The sequence below is a fragment of the Ammospiza nelsoni genome, chromosome 21, assembly GCF_027579445.1.
Source record: "Ammospiza nelsoni isolate bAmmNel1 chromosome 21, bAmmNel1.pri, whole genome shotgun sequence".
NCBI classification, from domain to species: Eukaryota; Metazoa; Chordata; class Aves; order Passeriformes; family Passerellidae; genus Ammospiza; species Ammospiza nelsoni.
Window position 1 is genome coordinate 5,698,786 of NC_080653.1, and position 19,940 is coordinate 5,718,725.

A 19,940-nucleotide genomic window follows, 5' to 3' on the forward strand; every position below is an offset into this window, starting at 1 on the left:
GTAAGAGTTTGTTAAACTCATCAGTTCATTGTAAACATCCGGTTCCTTTTACTGTAAGTTTTCACAATTTGTGCATTTGTTTTATAGAAATGACACTTAATAAAACAAAATACCAGTTCAGCTGGCAGTGCCTGGAATTTTTGGCAGGAAAAAGCAGAGAGTTCATCTCCAGCTGTCACTGAGCAGCTTCTCATGCTGGAATCCTACCCACAGCAACCTCCCCAGCAGCCCAGGACAAATATTTGCCTTAAAGCTCCAATTAGAAAACTAAAAATCACTTTAATGACTTATCCACCAAATCCAACATGACATTTATCCTCTTGGCAAAGTGCCTGTTGGCTATGAAAAAAAAAATTAAAATATTGCTGTCAAAAATTAAACATAAGTGGGACAAGGGGGGAAAATTTTTGCCATGAGTGGAGGTTTAAATATTTCATCCAGTAACAGACACATCATTCTGCCTCAGAAGCAACAGTCTGCTCCATTTTACTCAATTCCTTCTTGTTTGTCCTTAATTGCAACCTGGAAAGCAAAAGGAAAAATGCACATGCTTAGAGAGGAGTTGTTACTGGGCTGGATGTTGGTGTTTAATCATTCCAGTGAATCTTCTGTGAATCACAACCACCCACAATGGAAATCTCTACAGCAACCAGAAAAATAATACTGGAATTAAAATCAACACTTATTTACAAATTGGTGCCTTTTCCCAGCACATCAGAGGTACTATCTCAGTCTGAGTAAGATTAAATCTTAGGATTCAGGGGCTGAATCAATAAATAAACTGAGCAGAAATTATGAGAAGTAAAAATACAGGCCCAGAGTTTTGTCAGGAGAAGTAAAAAAAAGAAAATAAAAATGCACTTAAGAGCAGCCAGGCTTTGACAGCAGCTGAACAACACAAGGAGAGTGGCTTGGATTAATTCATAAACCTAAACCCAGCAGCTTTGAGACACACACCAACATTACAACAAGGCCAAAGAGTTTTGCAAAAGGAAAAGAATCCCCTTACCCTGAATCTCTCCTCCAGGAGGGAGAGCTCACTGATCAGGTCTGTGATGGCATTGGTGAAAGCTTCCTGGGGGCTGTAATCTGGCGTGGTTTGGACACGGATGATGATTTTATGTTCCAGAGGGTGTGGGACCTTGTACCCTGCAAACAGCACCTGGGGGTCTTTGAGCAGCTGCCTGGAAGGGGAATAAAAACCCCAAAGAGTGAAATGAAAGGCAGGAAAACCCCAAACCTCCCCCGAAATCTCCTCCCCGCCTCAACTTACGACTTGATGATGTTGCCGAGCGTGTGGTCCTCCTTGTTGATGGTGAACAGGCAGGCGTTGGGCACCTTGGTGTCCTTGTTGATGGTGATCCTGGGGATTTTGGGATACAGGGATGTCAGCGAGCCGTGCGCGCCAGGGAACTGCGGGGAAAGGCCGGGGCTCCCCCCTCCCGGCTCTGATTAGGGTTTAATTACTCGTCCCCCGGGTTTAATGAGCCGCCCCCGGGTACCCCCTCACTTTTTCTCGCCCTCGAAGAGCAGGAAGGACTCGAAGGCCGGAGGCGCGTTCATCCCGCCGTTGCTATGGCGGCCGCTTCGCTTCCGCTACGTCACTTCCGCCAGCTCCGTGCTGCTGGCGGCCCCACAGCGCCCCCAGGCGGACGGGAGGACTCGCTGAGGGCAATGGCGACAGCGGGAGCGGGGACAGCGGGGCCGGGGACACCGGCACAAACACGGGCGGCTCCCGCCTCAGAGCCACCGCTGCGGCCAGCGGCGGGGCCGGGAGGAGAACACACACCAGCGACACCATCAGCGGTGTCCCCGCTGGAGACAGCACCGCGCTGACCAGCTGGCACCGTGGGCAGAGTCCAAGGATGCCACCACTGCCAGCAAGCCACCAGCCGAGCCACCAGTGATGGCACCAACAGAGCCAGCAGCAGCAGGGCCATCAGAAATGGCACAGCAGGGACATCAAGCAATGGCAGCATTGCCACCATTAGTAGCACCACCACTAGAATCCCCAGTGCTGCCATCAGTGCTGGCCGCCAGTGATGGCACCAGCAGGCCCCTGAGAGCTGTCCCCAGTGTAACGTCACCAGTGCCACCAGCAGGGCTCTGGGCAGTGCCCGGCCCGTCCCCACGCCCCGCAGACACACGGACAGGCTGAGGGTGGGTACAAAGTACCTTTATTGCAGGGCCGCCCTCCCCGGCCGGGCCCTCACGTCTGCAGCCGCAGCAGCGCCGGCGCCGGGGGCGGCGGAGGCAGCGCCCGCCCGTGGCAGCGCTCCAGCTCCGCCAGCACCGCCAGCAACCGGCTCAGCCCCTCGGGCAGGGCAGCGTCTGCGGGACACGGAGCGACAGTGACAGCCCGCAGCTCCCCTGGGGTCACCCCAACCACCACAGCGCCCCTGGGGTCACCTCAAACCACCACAGGCCCCGGGGTCACCCCAGCCACCACAGCTCCCATCCCCAGCAGGACCCCAAACCCGCACCCACCTTCCCTCCGGGCTCCGTTCTGGGCGTGCTCCGGCTCCAGCAGCTCCCAGTACTTGTCCCTGCGGAGAGGAGAGGGCCGGGCCCGTGGCAGGAGGGGAAGGGGCGGCCGGGGCCGTGCGGGGTTCCGGGGCAGGGCTCACCTGAGCGTGTCCCGCAGGCCCTGCAGGTGCTGGAAGAGGCGCTGAGCCTCCACCGCGGGCTCCAGCGGGTCACTCCAGTCCTGCAGGGTGACGCCGTGCCGGGTCCGGTCGCATCCCAGCCCTGCGGGACAACAGTGTCACCTCACTTGGGGACACCCCAGCACCCCCCGGGGCCACCTCGCCGTACCTGTCCTGTCGCGCTGGTGGCAGCAGCTCCACTTGTCGCCGCGGAACACGCCGGGGTGGTAGGAGCGGAGCAGCCGGGGGTTGTTGCCGCACACCTTGCGCAGGGCCGACAGCCACTGGTTCAGCTCGTTGACACACTGCGGGGGTTGGGGACACTCAGAGGGACCCCGGGCAGTGCCACCACACAGGCAGTGCCACCCCCCGGGCTGTGCCGCTGCTGGGGCTGTCCCCGCCGCACCTTGCACTGCAGGTAGGCCGTCTCCTGCTGCCCGCCCGTGGCCAGGTAGACCACCTGCATGACGTGCGAGCTGCCGAAGCTCTTCTCCTCCACCTTCTCGGCCGCCAGGATGTCGCCCAGGGCGATGGCACCGATGCGCTGATGGAGGGGACACACACACAGGGGACATAGGGGGCTGTTTTTTCCTTTGGAAGCGCTAACTCTATGGTAAGCAGTTAATGTTTCCAGGGCTGAGGGCTTGGGGATTGACCAAAGAGCGAGAGTTCATGGGATGCTGCATGCAGCTGCCCAGGGATGACCTGTGGCTGTCCCCCAGGCCATGGCCCCGCTGCCGCCCCCCTGTCCCCCCAGCACGGCCGTACCTCCGCTCCGGGGCTCTTGCCGAAGCCCAGGGACTCCCCGGTGAGGCAGAAATGCAGTTTCTTGCCGGCGGCAGCAGCGAGCAGCGGCCCCTCGCCCCGTGTCTTGTGCACAAGGAGCAGCCCCTCCTTCAGCACGGCGGGCGGGGGCCGCCCCTCACCCTGCTCCTGGCCCTGCTCCTCCTCGGTGCCCACCAGGCGGGTGATGAAGTCCCTCATGCGGGCGGTGCCCTGCTGCAGGGCGGGCAGCAGCGGCGACAGCCACGTCTCCTTGGCGCGCCCGGCCGCCGGCTCCATGTTCCCCACCAGCTGGATGGCCTGGGGACCCCGGCAGCGGCAGTGTCACCCCCGGCTGGCCCCAAGGAGAACCGGCCGGGCGCCCCAAAGGCCAGCCCCGGTGTCGCACCTTGGCCAGCAGCAGCAGCGTGCGGCTGGTCCGCGCGTCCGCGTGTGTGGCCCGCAGCTGGAACAGCTTGGGCGTCATCACGGCCGGCGAGAAGAAGCGCAGGCACAGGAAGCTGGTGACAGCCACAAATTTGGCGTGCTGTGACCGCCGAGGGGTGGGGAACACACGTGAGGGTCTCTCCCAGCGTGGGACAGCCCCACAAACAGCGATGCCCCGGTGGCCGGGGCTGCTGCTTGCCCGAGAGGAGCACCGCACCCAGAGAGCGCCGTCCCCTGGGGATGTCCCTGTCTGACCCCGCTCCATCCCCACCTGGTGCTGCGGGAAGCGCTCCCCGACGCGCTGGAAGAGCTGGCGGAACGCGGCGCGGATCAGGGGCGGACACGCCGGGGCCGACCTGACGATGGCGTCCAGGAGCTCGCCCAGGTAGGACTGGAGGTGCTGCCGGCCCTGCTCGATCACCTCGCCCTCCGTCTGCACCCGGTGCAGCCCCGAGCACCTGCGGGCACCGCCACTGTCACCCCCAGCGCTGGGGACAGCCCTGCCCTGCCGCCCCACGAGCCCCTTACCCGACGTCTTTGATCTCCACCTTGCCGGGGTCCAGCTCCACGTACTTCTTCTCCTCGAACACGCGGGTGATGGTGGGGCCCAGGACAAAGTGCAGGTATGGCATCCCTGTCACCTGTCAGGGACCACAAAGGGGACAGGAATGGGCTGCAGATTTGGCACCCGACACCCCCAGGGTCACCCAGTGGGTTTTGTCCAGCCTCCCACCCCCAGGGGAAGGCACAAGCACAGCAGCTCTCCCATTCCTTCTCCTGGGAACAGCCCAGGGTCAGAATGATCGGGGAAGAGCAGGTTTTGGGTGGTGTGGCACCTTGAGGAAGGACTCCATGGACTTCGAGGCCAGAGAGTTGCTCCGGAACAGAGTGTTGGGCTCACCTGCAAAACAGGAGAGGGGCTATAGCCTGGGGGACAGCCACAGGTCACCCCTGGGCAGCTGCATGTAGCATCCCATGGACTCTCTTTGGTCAATCCCCAAGCCCTCAGCCCTGGAAACAGTAACTGCTGACCATAGAGTTACCGTTCCCAAAGGGAAAATCAGACTCCCCCACGGGCTTGGTGTCACAACTTCCTCTGGTTTCTCCTTCCCCTGTCACTGGCTTGGCACCCCATGGAGGCAGCGCCCGCAGCTGCAGTCATGGGCTCATTCCCAGAGCCTGTGCCCCGCCCCCCTGGCCACTTCCATGGGGGTCATGGGGATTTCCTAACCTCAGCCCACCTGCTCCTCCACCAACCCCAGCCCATGAACTGCTGGGATGAGCCCAACAGATTCCACAGTGTGATGGCTGAGCCTCAACCATCACTCCCAAAAAATCCCCTCAAAAAGCCCTGGAGGTTTTGCAGCCCCAGGAGACGATAAAGAAGCCTCCGGGTCCACTCCCCATTCCAGCCTTACAGGGCTTGGCCAGCTCCAGCTCAAAGAGCAGGTCCAGAAACTCCTTGACCAGCCCCTGGCCCAGGAAGAGTTTGACCAAGTTGATGGCGACCTCCTGGCGGCACTCGGCCGTGGCGGTTTCGTCCAGGAGGGTGACCAGGTGCACTTGGCCATCCTGGAGGGAAGAGGCACCATAACGTGGCAGCCCGAGGCAGGCACAGAGCTGGGAAATGTGGGTGCCCCAGCAGGGATGGGCATGCACCCCTCACCTGGCACCCCGACTTCACCTCCTGGCACAGGAGCTGCACCAGGGGCTGGTAGCACTGGGAGGGAAGAACTGTCTCGTCCCGAAGCTTCACCTGCAGCTGCAGCGAGCCCAGGCTGCCCCGGCGCCTGCAGGAGCACAGGGAGGGTGGGTGGGTGGGTGGATGGAGGGATGGAGGGATGGATGGAGGGATGGATGGAGGGATGGATGGAGGGATGTACAATGGATGGATGTATAGGTGAACGGAAGGATGGAAGGATGGATGGGTGGATGGATGAATACTTCACCAAGCAGGAGGCAGCCTGAGGCCAGGCTACCCCTCCAAAGTGATGATGCTTCCCAGGAAAACCCCCCTCCCTAATGCCCCTGAGGGCACTGGGACCACCCCAGCACACCCCAACACCCTGTGCCACCACTCACCCATCCTCTGTCGGTTTGGACTTGTCTGGCCACAGCCTGAACCACCCCTCCTCCTGCTCGGCCGCCTCCAGCCCCTGCACGCTGAACACCACCTGGGAGAGGAAGGCAGGAGAGGGCTGGGTGTGCAGCTGGGCAGGATCCTGGCAGCACAGGAATGGTTTGGGGCTCACCTTGCCCAGGAAGTCGTTCCTGCCGACGAGGTCCCAGTCCCACACCTCCACACAGAGCTTCTCCCCAGCAGGCTCAGCCAGCTCGAACTCAAAGGTCTCGTTCCAGCGAGGGTAACAGGATTTCTTGACCACCTGCAAAGGCAACAGCTTTGTCCCTTTTGCTGGGTGGGTCTGTCCCTCAGGGACACCAGGCTGGGGATGCTGGGGGACAGGGATGGCTCTGGGTTTCCCCATGGATGGAGTCCCCCTGCAGCCCTGGCATGGCTGCAGCCGCACTCACGGTGCTCTCCTGTGTCTTCCCATTGTAGCGCAGGCGGACAAAGGGGTCAGAGGCACCATTCCGGTCCTTCCTGGCCAAATCCCTGCCGAGAAGGGGGGGAACTTACCAGCAACCTCCCAAAATACCCACAGGCACCCGTGACACCCCTCCCCTCTCAGGGAATCTCAAGATTATGTCCCAAAGACCTGCAGATGAGGTAGAGCCTGCCCCAGCACCCCCAGCACCTGCTGGGTGATGAAAGGACCGGATACACCAGGGAAACTGAGTCATGGAGCAGCACCCATGTCCCAGCTGCACACACAGCCCTGTCACCCCCGTGTCCCCTCTCACCTGGCCTCCAGCACGGAGCAGCGCAGCCGCCGGCTGCCCTGGCTGCCCAGCACCTCCACCCGCAGGTGGATCTCCCCCTGCACCTCCTCATCAGGGTCCACCTCGCTGAGGCTCATCCAGCCGCTGTATCCTGTGGGAAAAGGGGGGATCCCCACAAAGGGGTTGTTGGGGAACCCCTCAGGACCAGCTTGTCCAAGGGGTGGGTCCCTCCTGGGACCTCCCAGCCACCTTTCCCCTACCCTTGGGGTGCTCTGCCAGCATGTCCCGGGTGATGCAGACCTTGCCAATGATGTCATCACGGCTGGAAAACAAAAGTGGGAAGCAGGACACGGCATGGGATTGGTACTCAGGTAGGACAGCACCCACTTTGGGGGGACAGGGGCCACCTTGGTGTGTCTGTCCCCATGGAGCAATCAACCACCCTCTGCTGCCAGCTGGACAATATCCTTGGGAGAAAACTTCCCCCATCTGTGTCCCAAAGCCAGGGCAGCACGGCCAGGTGGGGATTCTCGGGTGTCAGCACCAGGCTGAGCACGCAGGGAGCCAAAGCCACCAAGAGAGTCCCCAGGCTGAGCCCCCAGCACACCTGAGGGCATCCTCGTCCATGACGTAGATGGAGATGCTGTGGAAGCCAGGCTGGAGCTGCACCTCGTATTCCTCCCCCCAGAATGGGGACAGCGTCTTCCACACCGTGGCAGTCCTGTGGGGCAGGTGGCACTGGTGACACAGGGCACAGGGCTCCCTCCCAGGTGTGCTCCCCAGCTGGGGGCAGCACCCAGAGTTTGGAACCCTCAGCTGGGGCAGGGATGAGTCTCTGTCCCTGTTCTTGTCCTGTCACACAGGGGTGGGGTAGAGGGGAGGGGGCCATGAGATGTTGACACTGTCTGCAGGAGCACCTCAGCCCAAAGCAGGGAATAATAATGAATGATAAATAACAATAAATAATTATATTAACAATAATGTGCCTGCAGCAGATGGAGACACCTGCCAGGAGCGAGGTTTGGGGCTCAGCAGTTTTAGGGACAGCCAGGGAGCAGGGCCACCCACCTGATGATGGCCTCATCATCGATCTTCACGATGCAGTAGGGGTCACTGCTCCCCGTGCTGGAAGGACAAGGGACAGCCCTGTCAGTGCCACAGCCACAGCCTGGCCACCACCCAGCCCACAGGACACTCCTGGCCATAGTGACCAAAGCCTCCAGCCCTGACAGCCCCCACAGAACAGAGCCCAAGCCCTGAGGGTGAGGCTGAGGTTGCCAGAGGCTTCCATGGGGACACTTGGCCACAGCTGCCAGCACAGGGTGACCCTGGCCTGGCCTCCAGACCGGGGACACTCCTCCGTGACCGTGTCCGGCCGCTGTGTCCCGCTGCTGCCAGAAGTGGCTTTTCCTCTTCCACACAGGAAGGCAAGGAGCAAACAAACCCCACCCTGTCCCCAAAACAGCTTCAGGCTACACTTCCAGCCCAATTTCACACAGCAGGAGTGAGGCCACAGCAGCCTCCTCCAGCCCCAGGGCGTCCCCAGACCCCCAGCACTCCCACAGGGATGGGGACAGCCCCAGGGATGCAGAAGGTGTGAAGGGCATCCACCAGCAGGCCCTTGACCACTCTTCCTCCCTGGCGACAACATAAATCACCTTTGCCAAAAAATAATCAGTTTTACAGCTTATTGCCCTGCTCCATCAGAAACAGGGTCAGGGGTGGGGACTCCAGCCAGGGACAGAGGAGCCAGGGACCTGGGGGGTGGCCAAGGTCATGGAAAGGTTGTGGCTCCCATCCCAGTGACACACAGCAGCTCGGAGCATGGAGAACTCATCAACACCAACCCCAGAGGTGCTGTCAGGCAGTGTCCTGGGGAAAGGGAGGGTGCACAGCTGGGGGGACCCCAGGCACTGAGGGATTTCCACATCCCAAATCTAGAGAGGCTGAGAGGCAGCTGCTGGGAGGATTGAAAGGGTTTTGGGGACAACTGAAAGAATTTGGGGGAATCCAAAGGGGTTTTGGGGGGACTGAAGGAGTTGGAGGGGACTGAAAGGATTTTGGGGGGGACTGAAAAGGGTTTGGGGGGAATCAGAAGGTGGTTTGGGGGAATCAAAAGAGGTGGGAGGGGACTGAAAGGGTTTGGAGAGGACTGAAAGGGGTTTTGGGGGAATCAAAAGGAATTGAAAGGGTTTTGGGGGATTCAAAAGGAGTTGGAGAGGACAAAAATGGTTTTGAGGAGGATTGAAAGGGTTCTTGGGGGGAATCAGAAGGTGGTTTGGGGGAATCAAAAGAGGTGGGAGGGACTGAAAGGGTTTTGAAGGGGACCAAAAGGGGTTTTGGGGGGGACTGAAAGGGGTTTTGGGGGATTCCAAGGGGGTTGGAGGGGATTTAAAGGGTTTTGAGGGGGACTGAAAGGGGTTTTGGGGGAATCAAAAGAGGCTGGAGGGGACTGAAAGGAATTTTGGGGGAATCAAAAAGGGGTGGAGGGGATTTAAAGGGTTTTGAGGGGGGCTGAAAAGGGTTTGGGGGGATTCAAAAGAGGTTTTGAGGGGGACTGAAAGGGTTTTAGGGGATTCAAAGGAGTTGGAAGGAACTGAAAGGCTTTGTGGAGCTCCACTAACACAGCAGCAGGGATTTCTCTGGGCTGTGCATCCCGGGTACCACGACAACATCCCCGCTCGCAGGCGCTTCCACCCGTGCGGCCCCGCGGGGCTGGAATGCAGCAGGATGCCAAGAGCCGCTCCCGCTCCGTGCCTGCCCTGCCGAGAGGGCCTTTAAAGAGAGGGCTTTTAAAGAGAGGGCTTTTAAAGAAGAGGGCTTTTAAAGAAGAGGGCTTTTAAAGAAGAGGGCTTTTAGAGAGGGCTTTTAAAGAAGAGGGCTTTTAAAGAGAGGGCTTTTAAAGAGAGGGCTTTTAAAGAGAGGGCTTTTAAAGAAGAGGGCTTTTAAAGAAGAGGGTTTCTAAGGAGAGCCGCTAGTGAAATGCCATCCAGCAGAGCCCCTCGCTGACATTTCCTGCCTTGTACAAACCACGGGCGCTGCCGGGAGCGGGCAGGCGGAACGGGAGCAGCTGCTGCCCGCTCCAGCTGCGCCCGGCAACGCGCGGGGACAGCGGCGACAGCGGCAAACCCTTGTCCCCAGCGTGGCGACAGCCAGAGCGCCGGGAGACACCCGGGCACCGGCATCCAAACACAAGATGGGCTGCGGGAGGAGCCCGGGTGAGGTGAAATCCCCGCTCCAAAGGCTCCGCCCGCGCAGCATCCCTGTCCCGGGATGTCACCAGGGATGTCACCAAGGATTGGTGGCGCGGGGCTGGCTGGGGCACCCGCGCTGCGTGCGCGGAACGAGCTGGAAAGGGGAAGAGCTTTGGAAAGAGGAAATGAGCCCAGCACTGGGGGAAGGGGGAAGGAACCCGCAGCCACCCCTCGGGCGGCAGAGCCGCGGAGGGATGGAATTAAAAATTAACTGGTGGAGGCAGCGGAGCGGGTGTGCCCGGGGGGGTGGTGAGAATAAGTAAATATTTAAATTAAAAATGGAACTGAAAGGGAAAGAAAAAATAGAATGGTAAATTGAAGGGAAATAGAATAAAAAAAAAAAAAAAAAAGGAAAATAGAATTAAAAAATCAAAGAAAATTGAAGTAGAACAAAAAATAAATTAAAACAAAAGAAAAATAAAAGAAAAATGGTGTAATTTTTTTTAAATAATGAAAAGTAAAAGAAAAAAAGAAAATCTAAGAAAAATAAAAGAAAAAATAAAAGAAAAAACTAAAGGAAAAAGAAATAAGAAAATAAAATAAATTAATAAAATAAAAAATAAAGGAAAAATTAAAAATAAAGTAAAAAAAATAAAATAGAATAGATTAAAAGAAAAATAAAATAATAAAATAATAAAATAAAATAATAAAATAAAATAATAAAATAAAATAATAAAATAAAATAATAAAATAAAATAATAAAATAAAATAATAAAATAAAATAATAAAATAATAAAATAAAACAGAATAGTAAGTGAAGAAATCAATAACAACTAAGTGAAAAAAATGAAAAAGGGCAAAAATGAAGCAAAAAATAATTTAAAAAATAATGAAGTAAAAAGTTAAGTGAAAACACTGAAATAAAAATAGATTTGAAGAAATTAAAGATGAAAAATTATTTGCGTTATTTATTATCCTAACATTAAAAGAATCCAATAAAATAAAGAAATAATAAAACAGAAATGAAAATAAAATAAATTCATATAAATAATAATAATAAAAACAATTAAAAATAATACTAAATAAAGCAAATTTAAACATTAAAAGCCATTGAAAACAATCAGGCAGCCCACTTCCCTTGCTTTCCTGGGATAAAGACGAGGGGAACATTTGGCAGCCTCAGCTGGGGGGAGCTCCCGTAACTCCCTGAGCCAAATCCTGTGGGATCTGAGGGTTCCCCCCGGGGATTTGGGGGCGCTCCCATCACCCCCGGCTGCTGCCGGCAGGGGCTGATCTGGGGACACCCCGCGGAGGGAACTCCCGGAGGAAAGCAGCGATCCCAGAGCGGTGCCAGGGCAGGGAACCGGATCCCGGGGCAGCGGGGAGGGGGCCGGGGCAGCCTCGGCCAAGGTCGCGCTCGGGTTTCCCTCCCCGCTGTCCCAGCCCAGCGCCACGTCCCAAAGGCACCGGTCCGGAAAGCTCCCAAAACCTCCCAGAACCTCCCAAAAGCCAGAGCTGGGTCAAGCTCCGGCGGGGAGTTGTGCCAAGGGATTTAAAAATCAGGCCCTGACACACGGGATTTAAAAAAAGAAAGAAAAGAAAAAAAAAAAAAAAAGTCATGTTTCTTTCCTTGTTTATCCTCTTTTTCCATGACGGCTGCAGGGATTTTTGCTGGTTTTCCGGCTGCTCCTCAGCAGCTTCCCGCTGCCTTGGTGGCGGCTGGGGCCACCCCGGTGTTGTCCCCACATCCCGCCCCACAGGGATCAGAGCGATGAGGAGAGAGAGCGCCGGGAATTTCTGGGAGGGAAATCCCGAGCCGAGGGCGGCCCCCGGTTCTCAGCCAGGTGCGATGGAGCCGGGGATGGACACAGCCCTGGGGCAGCCCCTGCTCCTTTGGGGACCGATGTACCGGGTCCTGCTGCCAGCCCGGGGGTCCCTGCGAGGGTCCCTCCATGGTGGGAACAGCCCTGCCCCGTGGCACCCCCGGGGGAGCCCCCAAAGTGGGAGCGCTGCTTGGGGTACCCCAAACACGGCTGGGGGCATCGCACAGCACGGGGGGAAACCTCAACCCCATTCCGGGGGGTGTCCCCAAATCACAGCCCTGCTGAGGGAGCCCCCAAAGCGCCAAGAACTGCTGGGGGCGCACAAAAATGTCCTGAAGGGAACCCCAAAGCCGCACTGGGGGAACCCCCAAAGCGAGGGGGATTCCAAAGCCACCCTATGGGGAACCTCCAAAGCAGGTGCACTGCTGGAGGGGTACCCCAGATCCACCCTGAAGGGAACCCCCAAGGTAAGCACACTGCTGGGGGGGGACCCTAAAGCCACCCTGGGGGGAATCCTCAATGCGGGGCGATTCCAAAGCCACCCGGGAGGGAGCACCCCGAGGGGTGACACCCCAAGAGGGGATCCTAAACCCACCTGGGGCTGAGCCCCTAAACCACATGCATGGCCAGGGGGCCCCCAAACCATTCTGGGCAAGCCCCCAAGGCAGGGAGGAGGCTCTAAGGCCACCCCCAGGGTGGGGTCCCCATCAGGGACCTGTTGGGGGGACACCCCGCAGCCCCCCTGGGAAAGCGGCGACTCCCTGGGGATGCCCCCGCCCCGAAGCTCCCCCGACCGCCGCGGGGACACTCACATGTCCTTGGCGGGCAGGTTCCTGCCCTCCACGATGCGGATGGAGAGGGCGCTGCGCCGGGCCATGGCGGGCGGGCAGCGGAACCGAGCGGAGCCGAGCGGAGCCAAACGGAGCCGAGCGCGGCCTCGAACCCGCGGCCCCGAGCACAGCGCCCATGTGCGGGCAGGCGCCGGCGGCCGCCAATCAGCGTGCGGGGGCGGGGAAAGGGGCGTGGTCTAGAGCGAATCCGAGGTGCCCATTGGGTGATGCTATCGGCTGTCGGCCAGGGGGTGTGGCCTGCGCGGGTGGGCGGGGCCGGGCTCCCCGCGCTGCCGGGGTCCCGCGGGGTCCCCCCGGTCTGTCCCCGATTCCCCCTCGGTGCCCTCGGTCCTTCTGTGTCCCCGCTGTGTCCCCACTGTGTCCCCTCAGTCCCCGCTCTGTCCCCGCTCTGTCTCCGCTGGGTCCCCTCGGTCACCCCGCTCTGTGCCCTGGGTCCCCCCGCTGTGTCCCCTCTGTGTCCCCGCAGGGTCCCCGGCGTGTCCCGGCTGTTCCCTCGGTCCCCCTCAGCCCCCGGCATCTCCCTTAGCCCCAGGGCATTTCAGCCCCCGCCTGCCCAGCCCAGCGCCCGCCTGTGTTGGACCAAACCCACACCGAACCCCTCCGTACCCCCCGAACCTGGGGGGTGCAGCATCGGGCGTGCTGCTCTGCACCCCAAACTTCCAGCGTTTTAGTGATTTTTAACTATTTTGTTTGTTTTTAAAGTACTGCAGCGCGCCCGAGGACAGGCGGCATTTCTGGGTGCCCTAAATACCAGCGGAGGGTCGGGGAGCCCCCCATGGCCAGACCCCCCCGGGCCCGGGGCTCGGCCGCACCCACAGCTGGGGCTCAGGGCTGTGCCCGCCGAGAGGGTCCTTGGCATTTCCGCCGCGGGGACACTGCGGGGACACGCTGGGAACACGCTGTGAGCACAGCGCTCTGTCCCTGCCGCGCTGCCCCTCTGCCTCCCCCGCACAGGGGACAGCGAGGGGACAAGGTGCTGTCCCCGCCACCACCCCACGAGCCTCACCATGTGCCATCCCCAGCCCCACAGGCGGTCAGGGCCACATGTGCCACCTGCAGCGACACACGGGTGGCAGGTGACACAGGTGACACCCCCACAGCCCTTTGCAGGTGAAGCATTGTTTTATTTACGGGGTGTGGGGCGGAGAGGACCCGCGATTGCCGGATGGAGCCATCGCTCCGCTGCTCCCACGCTGCTCCGGCAGGAGTTAATCGCTGGATTTGCTCCATTTCCCTCGGCCGGGCTCCACGGAGGCAGCGGGGGGGGCAGGTTGCTAACACCCCCCTGGGTGGCACAAGGACAGCCCGGGAGGGCGCTGTGACCGGCCGGGGGTGCCAGGGTGACGCTGCCCTTGGCGTGGCGCCTGCGGGGACAAACGGGGCTGGTAATGCTTGTGCGTGATGTGTACAGGTGTATTTACACACCCCTGCCCCGTGTATGATGTGTACAAGTGCATTCACACACCCCTGCCCGGTGTATGATGTGTACAGGTGTATTCACACACCCCTGCCCGGTGTGTGATGTGTTCAGGTGTATTCACACACACGTGCCCCGTGTAAGATGTGTTCAGGTGTATTCACACACACCTGCCCGGTGTGTGATGTGTTCAGGTGTATTCACACACCCCTGCCCGGTGTGTGATGTGTTCAGGTGTATTCACACACCCCTACCCCGGTGTATGATGTGTACAGGTGTATTCACACACCCCTACCCCGGTGTATGATGTGTACAGGTGTATTCACACACACGTGCCCCGTGTAAGATGTGTACAGGTGTATTCACACACCCCTGCCCGGTGTATGATGTGTACAGGTGTATTCACACACACGTGCCCCGTGTAAGATGTGTTCAGGTGTATTCACACACCCCTACCCAGGTGTATGATGTGTTCAGGTGTATTCACACACCCCTGCCCTGGTGTATGATGTGTACAGGTGTAATCACATACCCCTGCCCCGTGTAAGATGTGTACAGGTGTATTCACACACACCTGCCCGGTGTGTGATGTGTTCAGGTGTATTCACACACCCCTGCCCAGGTGTATGATGTGTTCAGGTGTATTCACACACACGTGCCCCGTGTAAGATGTGTACAGGTGTATTCACACACCCCTGCCCCGGTGTATGATGTGTACAGGTGTAATCACACACCCCTGCCCGGTGTATGATGTGTACAGGTGTATTCACACACACCTGCCCGGTGTATGATGTGTACAGGTGTAATCACACACCTGCCCCGGCCCCACCCACACCGGGGTCGTCTCCAGCCCCACAGCGGGGTCTCATCCTGCCCGGGCTGCAGGATCAGGGCACCCCCAGCCCTGAGATCAGCCCCGGAGATCCACACCCCACTGTAGGATCAGCCGTGATGGATCCGGTCCCTTCCAGCCCGGGATCAGCATCAGCTTCCCCTCCCCAGCCCAGCCCGCCCCTCACCAGTGCAGGATCACCCCACATCCTCAGATCGGGCTCAGGGACACCCCCGGTGCAGGATCAGACACCCCGGGGTTCCCTTTTGGGGTCTCATGGCTCTCAGAGGAGCCCGAGCTGCCCCCAGGACAGATTGAGTCATTTTGGGGTGTGGGAGCCCCTCCTCTGGGCTGGGTCAGGGAGGATCATTGTGGGAAATCCATCCTTTATGTAGGATAAAAGGGGTTGGAGGAACGCCCCCACATCCACCACCCCCTCCGGGGGCATTTCCGCGCCTCTCACCCCAGCACCAGGGCTGGGCTCGGGCTCCCCTCGCTGCCCTGCACCCAGGGGACATTCCCCATCCGAAGGTGGCACCGATGGCCCAGCTGGGTGTGACAGCGTCCCCAGTGCAGAGCACCCCGTGCAGCAGCTCCCTCCCTCCAGCGCTGGGCTCACAGTGGGGCACGGGGACCCTGGGGCTTCCCGGGGGTCACAAACAGGCGGCACAGCCGGGCACAAGCACGGGAAAACCCTTTAATGTCGCGCTCCGGGTGGCGGCTCCGGCCGTGTCCCCAGGGCGGCGGGCCGGTGTCACCATGGGAGGGAGAGCTGCGGGCCGGTGTCACCATGGGGAGGGAGCGATGCGGGCCGGTGTCACCATGGGCAGGGAGAGCTGCGGGCCGGTGTCACCATGGGCAGGGAGAGCTGCGGGCCGGTGTCACCATGGGCAGGGAGCACTGCGGGTGACATTTACCCCGAACGGGGACACGCGGGAGGGGCGGCGGCGCTCAGAGCCGGGCGGCCGCCTGGTCATAGACGTGGTGGGTGTTGTAGCGCTGCACCGACACCGACTCGGGCTTGCTGAAGGTGCTGCTGCCGCACGAGTCCGAGCTGGGGAGGGAAGGCGGGGTGAGGGTGGTGAGTGGGGGAGGGCGGTGTCACCCTGTGGCGGTGTCACCCTCTGGCCGTGTCACCCTCTGGCCGTGTCACCCTCTGGCCGTGTCACCCTGCCCCGGTGGTGGCACTCACCCGCAGGAGAAGAGCATGGCCACCAGCGCGGCCAGCAGGATGGCGAGGAGGATGGAGAGGATGGCGGTGATGGCGATCATGCCGGCGCTGTGCCCGCTGCCCGCCGTGGAGATGCTGCTGAGTGGTTTGGCTGGGGAGAGAGCAAGAGAGAGAGCAGGATGGCGGGATGGAGGGACACACACGCCGGAGAGGCTCAGGGGTCCAGCCGGGCGATGGTGTGCTCGTGTGTGCCATCACACGGTGCCACCGTGCACGCGTGACACCCGCGGCAGAGCCCTGCCTCAGTTTCCCCTCACCCCAAACCGCTGTTGCTCAGCATTCAGCCCCCTGGGAGCGCCCCACAGGCCCAGGACCGCCCCATATCCCGGCTGTGGGCTGGGTATGGGGGCAGGACGAGCTCCAGTACCTGTCCTCAGCGTGATGGGCTCCGACCAGGCTGTCTCGGCCACGGGCACAGAGCCCTCCAGGGCCAGGAACTTCACCCTGAGATGGAAAGGGAGGTTGGCCGCGGTGCCTTGGGGTGGCGGCAGCCCCGGAGAGGGGCAGGTCCAGGGCAGGCTCACCGGTAGGGCCCGGGGCCGGGCAGGGGGCCATTGCACGTGGGTCGCGACACATCGGTGGCACAGCTCGTCTCGCTGCCCACCCGCAGCACCGTGATGTCCCCGGCGGGTTTGGGGCAGGGGTAGCTGGCCAGGGTGGCGTTCAGGGTCATGTAGGCACTGACGGCGTTAGGGAAGCTCTGGAACGCGGTCTCGGGAGTCCCCGGCTCCGCGCTGTTGTTGAAGGCGGATGCATCTGCAGGGATGGGGATGGGGATGGGGGTGAGGAGGGACTTGCTGGGGGTACAGGGACCCCCGCACGCCCCCTGCCCCGGGCTGCTCCCACCTACCCTTGTCCAGGGCCACCACCAGCCAGATGACGGCGTTGCTGAAGTTTCCGAAGATGCAGCGGGGCTGCTCCAGCACGAAGGTGGTGGCAGTTGTCACCCCCTCCAGATCCTGGGTCAGGGCTGGCTTGGTCCCCAGCTCGACTGCGGGGAGAAGCCGAGGGGGCGGTGGAGGGCGCGGATCCCCCGCTGCATCCCGGCACCGAGGCTCTGACCGGGGCGCCAGGGCTCGGGGACAGGGGGACAGGGGGACAGGGGGACAGGGGCAGGGGGACAGGGGCAGGGGGACAGGGGGACAGGGACAGGAGGCAGCCAAGCCCCGGGATCTCGGCAGTGGCCCCCCCTCGCCTCCCACTCCCAGTGTGGGCTCAGTCAGACACGCGCTGCATTAAAAGAGGAAGCAAAACCGCTCCGTGCTCCCGGCCGCGGGGGGACACCCGGGGGACCAGGGTGGGTGACACCAGGGACATTTGGTGTCCCTGACACTTGGACACCTGACCAGAATGGGGGGAATCAGCTGCCTCACGCCTCTAAGTTCAGGGGAGCCCTGGTGGACTCCAGAGAAACCCGCACTGTGCCAGCCAGCCAACACCAGCCGCACCAGAGACCGGCACCCAGAACAGGACCCAGCAAAGGGGGCACCAGCTGCCCCACACCTCCCGGCCCAGCGGGGTCCGGTGTGAGCCCGGGGCATCCCCGCGGTGCCAGGGCAGTCCCGGTGGCGTTCGGGACTCACCGATGCCGTGGGCGGCGGGCAGGAGCAGCAGCAGCAGCGGGATCATGGTGCGGGCTCCGCGGTGCCGAGGGCGGGAGTGCGGGAGCTGCTCCGCGTCCCCGGGGAGCCGCCTGTGGGCACCGTCCGCCCACATTCCTGCAGCAGCCCCGCGCCAAACTGGTTGGGCTCGTTCCCCCGGGAGCTTTTGTTGTGTTTGAGCGCCCGCCGGCGAGGCGTGATGAGAACCGCTGGGTTTGGGGCATGGGTGGGTGACAGGAGGGGATGTCCGTGGGGATGCGCCCGACAGACCCCACCCGTGGCAGCAAATGTCCCCCACACGCACAACCAAGTGCCACCAAGCCAGAGCCCCAAGTGGCTTTTTAGGTCTCCCACCTTCACAGTCCCACCCTGCGTGGCCAAAGACCAGGAGGAGACAGCTACAGATGGAAAATCAGATTTTACTTGTCAGGACAGCTCATGTCTAGTGGAAGCTGTCCCCGCCTGTGGCAGGGGGGTTGGAACGAGGTGGTCCCTTCACGGTCCCGTCCAACCCAAACAGCTCCAGGGTTCTCTGGCACGGAGCAGGTTGGGGGGCAGAGGGGCCCAGCCCCGGGGGGCTCCGCCCGCAGCCGGGGCCCGGGGGGATGTGGTGGGTCCGGTAGGATCTGCGCGTGGAGGCGCCGGTCCCCAAGCCCCGGTGGCGCAGGGAGCCCCACACCGTGGCACTGCGGGGACACAGAAACAGAGGCATCAAACGGGGTCTGTGGGGCTCTGCACCAGCCACCCCCAAGGAGCCTTTTCTCCTGCAAACTACGGCAAACCCCCAATTCAGGAATAAAAAGGCTTTTTCAATGTTAGGAAGATCTCCATTCCTTTGCTGATGGGGTTGCCGAGTTGGGGTGCTCTCCTGAGGCCCCTGCGGACACTGCCCCCCCCGTACCCCCCATGGCCCCCCTGCACCCCCCGTACCCCAGGGCTCCGAGCACGGCGGCGGCCAGCGCGGCCCCCAGGCTGGCCAGGATGGAGGCGATCACCACCAGGGCGCTGCCAGGGCGGGCGGGAGCGGCCTCGATGGTGCTCGGGCTGAGCGCTGGGAGGGAGCGGGATGAGCGATGTGGGGTCGGCGATGTGGGGTCGGCGATGTGGGGTGGATGTGGGGCGGATGTAGAGTCGGGGATCGCCTCTCCCCGCAGCTTTCGGGGTGATGGCACCGCGCTGATGCTGATGCCACCACCCCAGCCAGGGAAGTGCGGGGGGAAGGGGTGGCAGTGCCACCAGTACCTGTGCGCAGGAGGATGGGCTCGGACCAGCGCGTCTCCGCTTTGGGGCCGCGGCAGCCCATCAGCAGGAACTTCACCCTGCCGGGGGGACGGGGCTGACACCGGGACGGGGTGGGGGGGGAAAATCCCTGGGTCCAGGCGGGTCTCCCCAGCCGGGATTTGGGGCTCTGGCCTTACCTGTAGGGTCCCGGGGAGGGCAGGGGCCCATTGCAGGGGTCCTGTCTGCCCTGGTCCCTGCAGGCCGTGTCAGCCCCGACCCGCAGCACGGCCGGGCCCGGTGCCGAGCAGGAAAACGCGGCCGCCGCCGTCTCCAGGGTCATGTAGGAGCGGGCAGAGAGCAGCTCCTTGTACGGGGGCACCTCGGCCCGGCACTGCGGGTTCCTGAAGGCGGCCGAGGCTGCACGGCACAGGGGGTGGGTGAGCGGCTGCGGGAGGGTCCCCGTGTCCCCTGCCGCAGGAACAGCCAGGGCTCACCGTTGGCAAAGGCCACCGCCAGCCAAACGGCGTCGGAGGCATCGGCGTGGCCGTCGAAGACGCAGCGGGGCCGCTCCAGAGCGAAGGTGGTGGCGGTGACCCTGCCCAGCAGGGCCATGGGGGGCACCTGGGGCACGTAGGGCAGCCGGGCTGGGGAGTGGGCAGTGAAAGAGGGGAGCACCCCAAGGGGTGACACCCCAAAAGGGGATCCTAAATCCCCGTTCTGCACCCTCCTGTTCTGCACTGCTCAAGTGCCTGACCCCGCATCCACAGCGGTGCTGGCACACGGCAATGTCACAAGGCGCCAGCACTGATGGGGACCCCCCAGCCATGCCCAGCCCTCCCTGGCACAAACCCCTCGCAGCCCCCCCCGGCCCCGGTCCCCTCTGCCCTGTCCCCAGGAGTCACCCAGGTCCGCGGCCGCCGTCCCAGCCAGCGCCAGCAGCACCCACGGCAGCTCCATGGCGTCCTCCCGGTGCTGCTGGATGCGCTGTCCTGTCTGCTCTCCACTGCCGAGGGGACGAGGTGTCCCCGGTGCCCCCGCAGCAGGGACCGCCTGTCCCGGAGCCGGAGCCTCCCAG

At 61.3% G+C, this 19,940-nt stretch overlaps 4 protein-coding genes across 4 annotated transcripts; all 4 read right to left on the bottom strand.

Annotated features, from left to right (window-relative positions):
- Window positions 1-6: 6 nt before the first annotated feature.
- Window positions 7-1,669, bottom strand: POLR2J (RNA polymerase II subunit J). Its single transcript, XM_059487075.1, has 4 exons — window positions 1,511-1,669; window positions 1,274-1,363; window positions 1,010-1,184; window positions 7-522 (listed from the first exon to the last, which is right to left on the bottom strand). The coding sequence occupies exons 1-4, from the start codon at window positions 1,561-1,563 to the stop codon at window positions 487-489; spliced, it is 354 nt and encodes a 117-aa protein (XP_059343058.1). The 5' UTR covers window positions 1,564-1,669; the 3' UTR covers window positions 7-486.
- A 491-nt stretch (window positions 1,670-2,160) lies between these two features.
- On the bottom strand, window positions 2,161-12,640 carry LOC132082569 (ras GTPase-activating protein 4-like). Its single transcript, XM_059486904.1, has 20 exons — window positions 12,525-12,640; window positions 7,764-7,820; window positions 7,303-7,416; window positions 6,956-7,017; window positions 6,717-6,846; window positions 6,387-6,468; window positions 6,107-6,238; window positions 5,937-6,028; window positions 5,521-5,644; window positions 5,273-5,426; window positions 4,691-4,755; window positions 4,383-4,495; window positions 4,126-4,312; window positions 3,817-3,954; window positions 3,414-3,728; window positions 3,052-3,189; window positions 2,815-2,950; window positions 2,628-2,748; window positions 2,488-2,546; window positions 2,161-2,331 (listed from the first exon to the last, which is right to left on the bottom strand). Exons 1-20 carry the CDS (start codon window positions 12,587-12,589, stop codon window positions 2,210-2,212), a joined length of 2,406 nt encoding a protein of 801 aa, XP_059342887.1. The 5' UTR covers window positions 12,590-12,640; the 3' UTR covers window positions 2,161-2,209.
- Window positions 12,641-15,490: 2,850 nt separating this feature from the next.
- On the bottom strand, window positions 15,491-17,801 carry LOC132082707 (uroplakin-3b-like protein 1). The gene is made up of 6 exons (XM_059487099.1): window positions 17,627-17,801; window positions 16,894-17,034; window positions 16,568-16,799; window positions 16,411-16,487; window positions 16,005-16,134; window positions 15,491-15,866 (listed from the first exon to the last, which is right to left on the bottom strand). Exons 1-6 carry the CDS (start codon window positions 17,757-17,759, stop codon window positions 15,764-15,766), a joined length of 816 nt encoding a protein of 271 aa, XP_059343082.1. The 5' UTR covers window positions 17,760-17,801; the 3' UTR covers window positions 15,491-15,763.
- A 285-nt stretch (window positions 17,802-18,086) lies between these two features.
- LOC132082811 (uroplakin-3b-like) lies at window positions 18,087-19,822 on the bottom strand. Its single transcript, XM_059487240.1, has 6 exons — window positions 19,768-19,822; window positions 19,360-19,509; window positions 19,063-19,282; window positions 18,887-18,963; window positions 18,575-18,695; window positions 18,087-18,330 (listed from the first exon to the last, which is right to left on the bottom strand). Exons 1-6 carry the CDS (start codon window positions 19,820-19,822, stop codon window positions 18,087-18,089), a joined length of 867 nt encoding a protein of 288 aa, XP_059343223.1.
- Window positions 19,823-19,940: the final 118 nt, after the last annotated feature.

What these genes read in the sequence shown, in the direction of transcription:
- POLR2J (XM_059487075.1), bottom strand. Translation starts at nt 1,563, where the DNA reads ATGAACGCGCCTCCGGCCTTCGAGTCCTTCCTGCTCTTCGAGGGCGAG. An exon ending in CTCTTCGAGGGCGAGAAAAA is followed by an intron (nt 1,364 to 1,510) that starts GTGAGGGGGTAC and finishes CAAAATCCCCAG; the next exon opens with GATCACCATCAACAAGGACA. An exon ending in CTCGGCAACATCATCAAGTC is followed by an intron (nt 1,185 to 1,273) that starts GTAAGTTGAGGC and finishes TTCCCCTTCCAG; the next exon opens with GCAGCTGCTCAAAGACCCCC.
- LOC132082569 (XM_059486904.1), bottom strand. Translation starts at nt 12,589, where the DNA reads ATGGCCCGGCGCAGCGCCCTCTCCATCCGCATCGTGGAGGGCAGGAAC. An exon ending in GCTGGAGCTGGCCAAGCCCT is followed by an intron (nt 4,756 to 5,272) that starts GTAAGGCTGGAA and finishes CCTGTTTTGCAG; the next exon opens with GTGAGCCCAACACTCTGTTC. An exon ending in GAACGGAGCCCGGAGGGAAG is followed by an intron (nt 2,332 to 2,487) that starts GTGGGTGCGGGT and finishes CGTGTCCCGCAG; the next exon opens with ACGCTGCCCTGCCCGAGGGG.
- LOC132082707 (XM_059487099.1), bottom strand. Translation starts at nt 17,759, where the DNA reads ATGTGGGCGGACGGTGCCCACAGGCGGCTCCCCGGGGACGCGGAGCAG. An exon ending in GGTGGTGGCCCTGGACAAGG is followed by an intron (nt 16,800 to 16,893) that starts GTAGGTGGGAGC and finishes CCATCCCTGCAG; the next exon opens with ATGCATCCGCCTTCAACAAC. An exon ending in GCCATGCTCTTCTCCTGCGG is followed by an intron (nt 15,867 to 16,004) that starts GTGAGTGCCACC and finishes TTCCCTCCCCAG; the next exon opens with CTCGGACTCGTGCGGCAGCA.
- LOC132082811 (XM_059487240.1), bottom strand. Translation starts at nt 19,822, where the DNA reads ATGGAGCTGCCGTGGGTGCTGCTGGCGCTGGCTGGGACGGCGGCCGCG. An exon ending in GACGGCGGCCGCGGACCTGG is followed by an intron (nt 19,510 to 19,767) that starts GTGACTCCTGGG and finishes CCCACTCCCCAG; the next exon opens with CCCGGCTGCCCTACGTGCCC. An exon ending in GGCGGTGGCCTTTGCCAACG is followed by an intron (nt 19,283 to 19,359) that starts GTGAGCCCTGGC and finishes TGTGCCGTGCAG; the next exon opens with CCTCGGCCGCCTTCAGGAAC.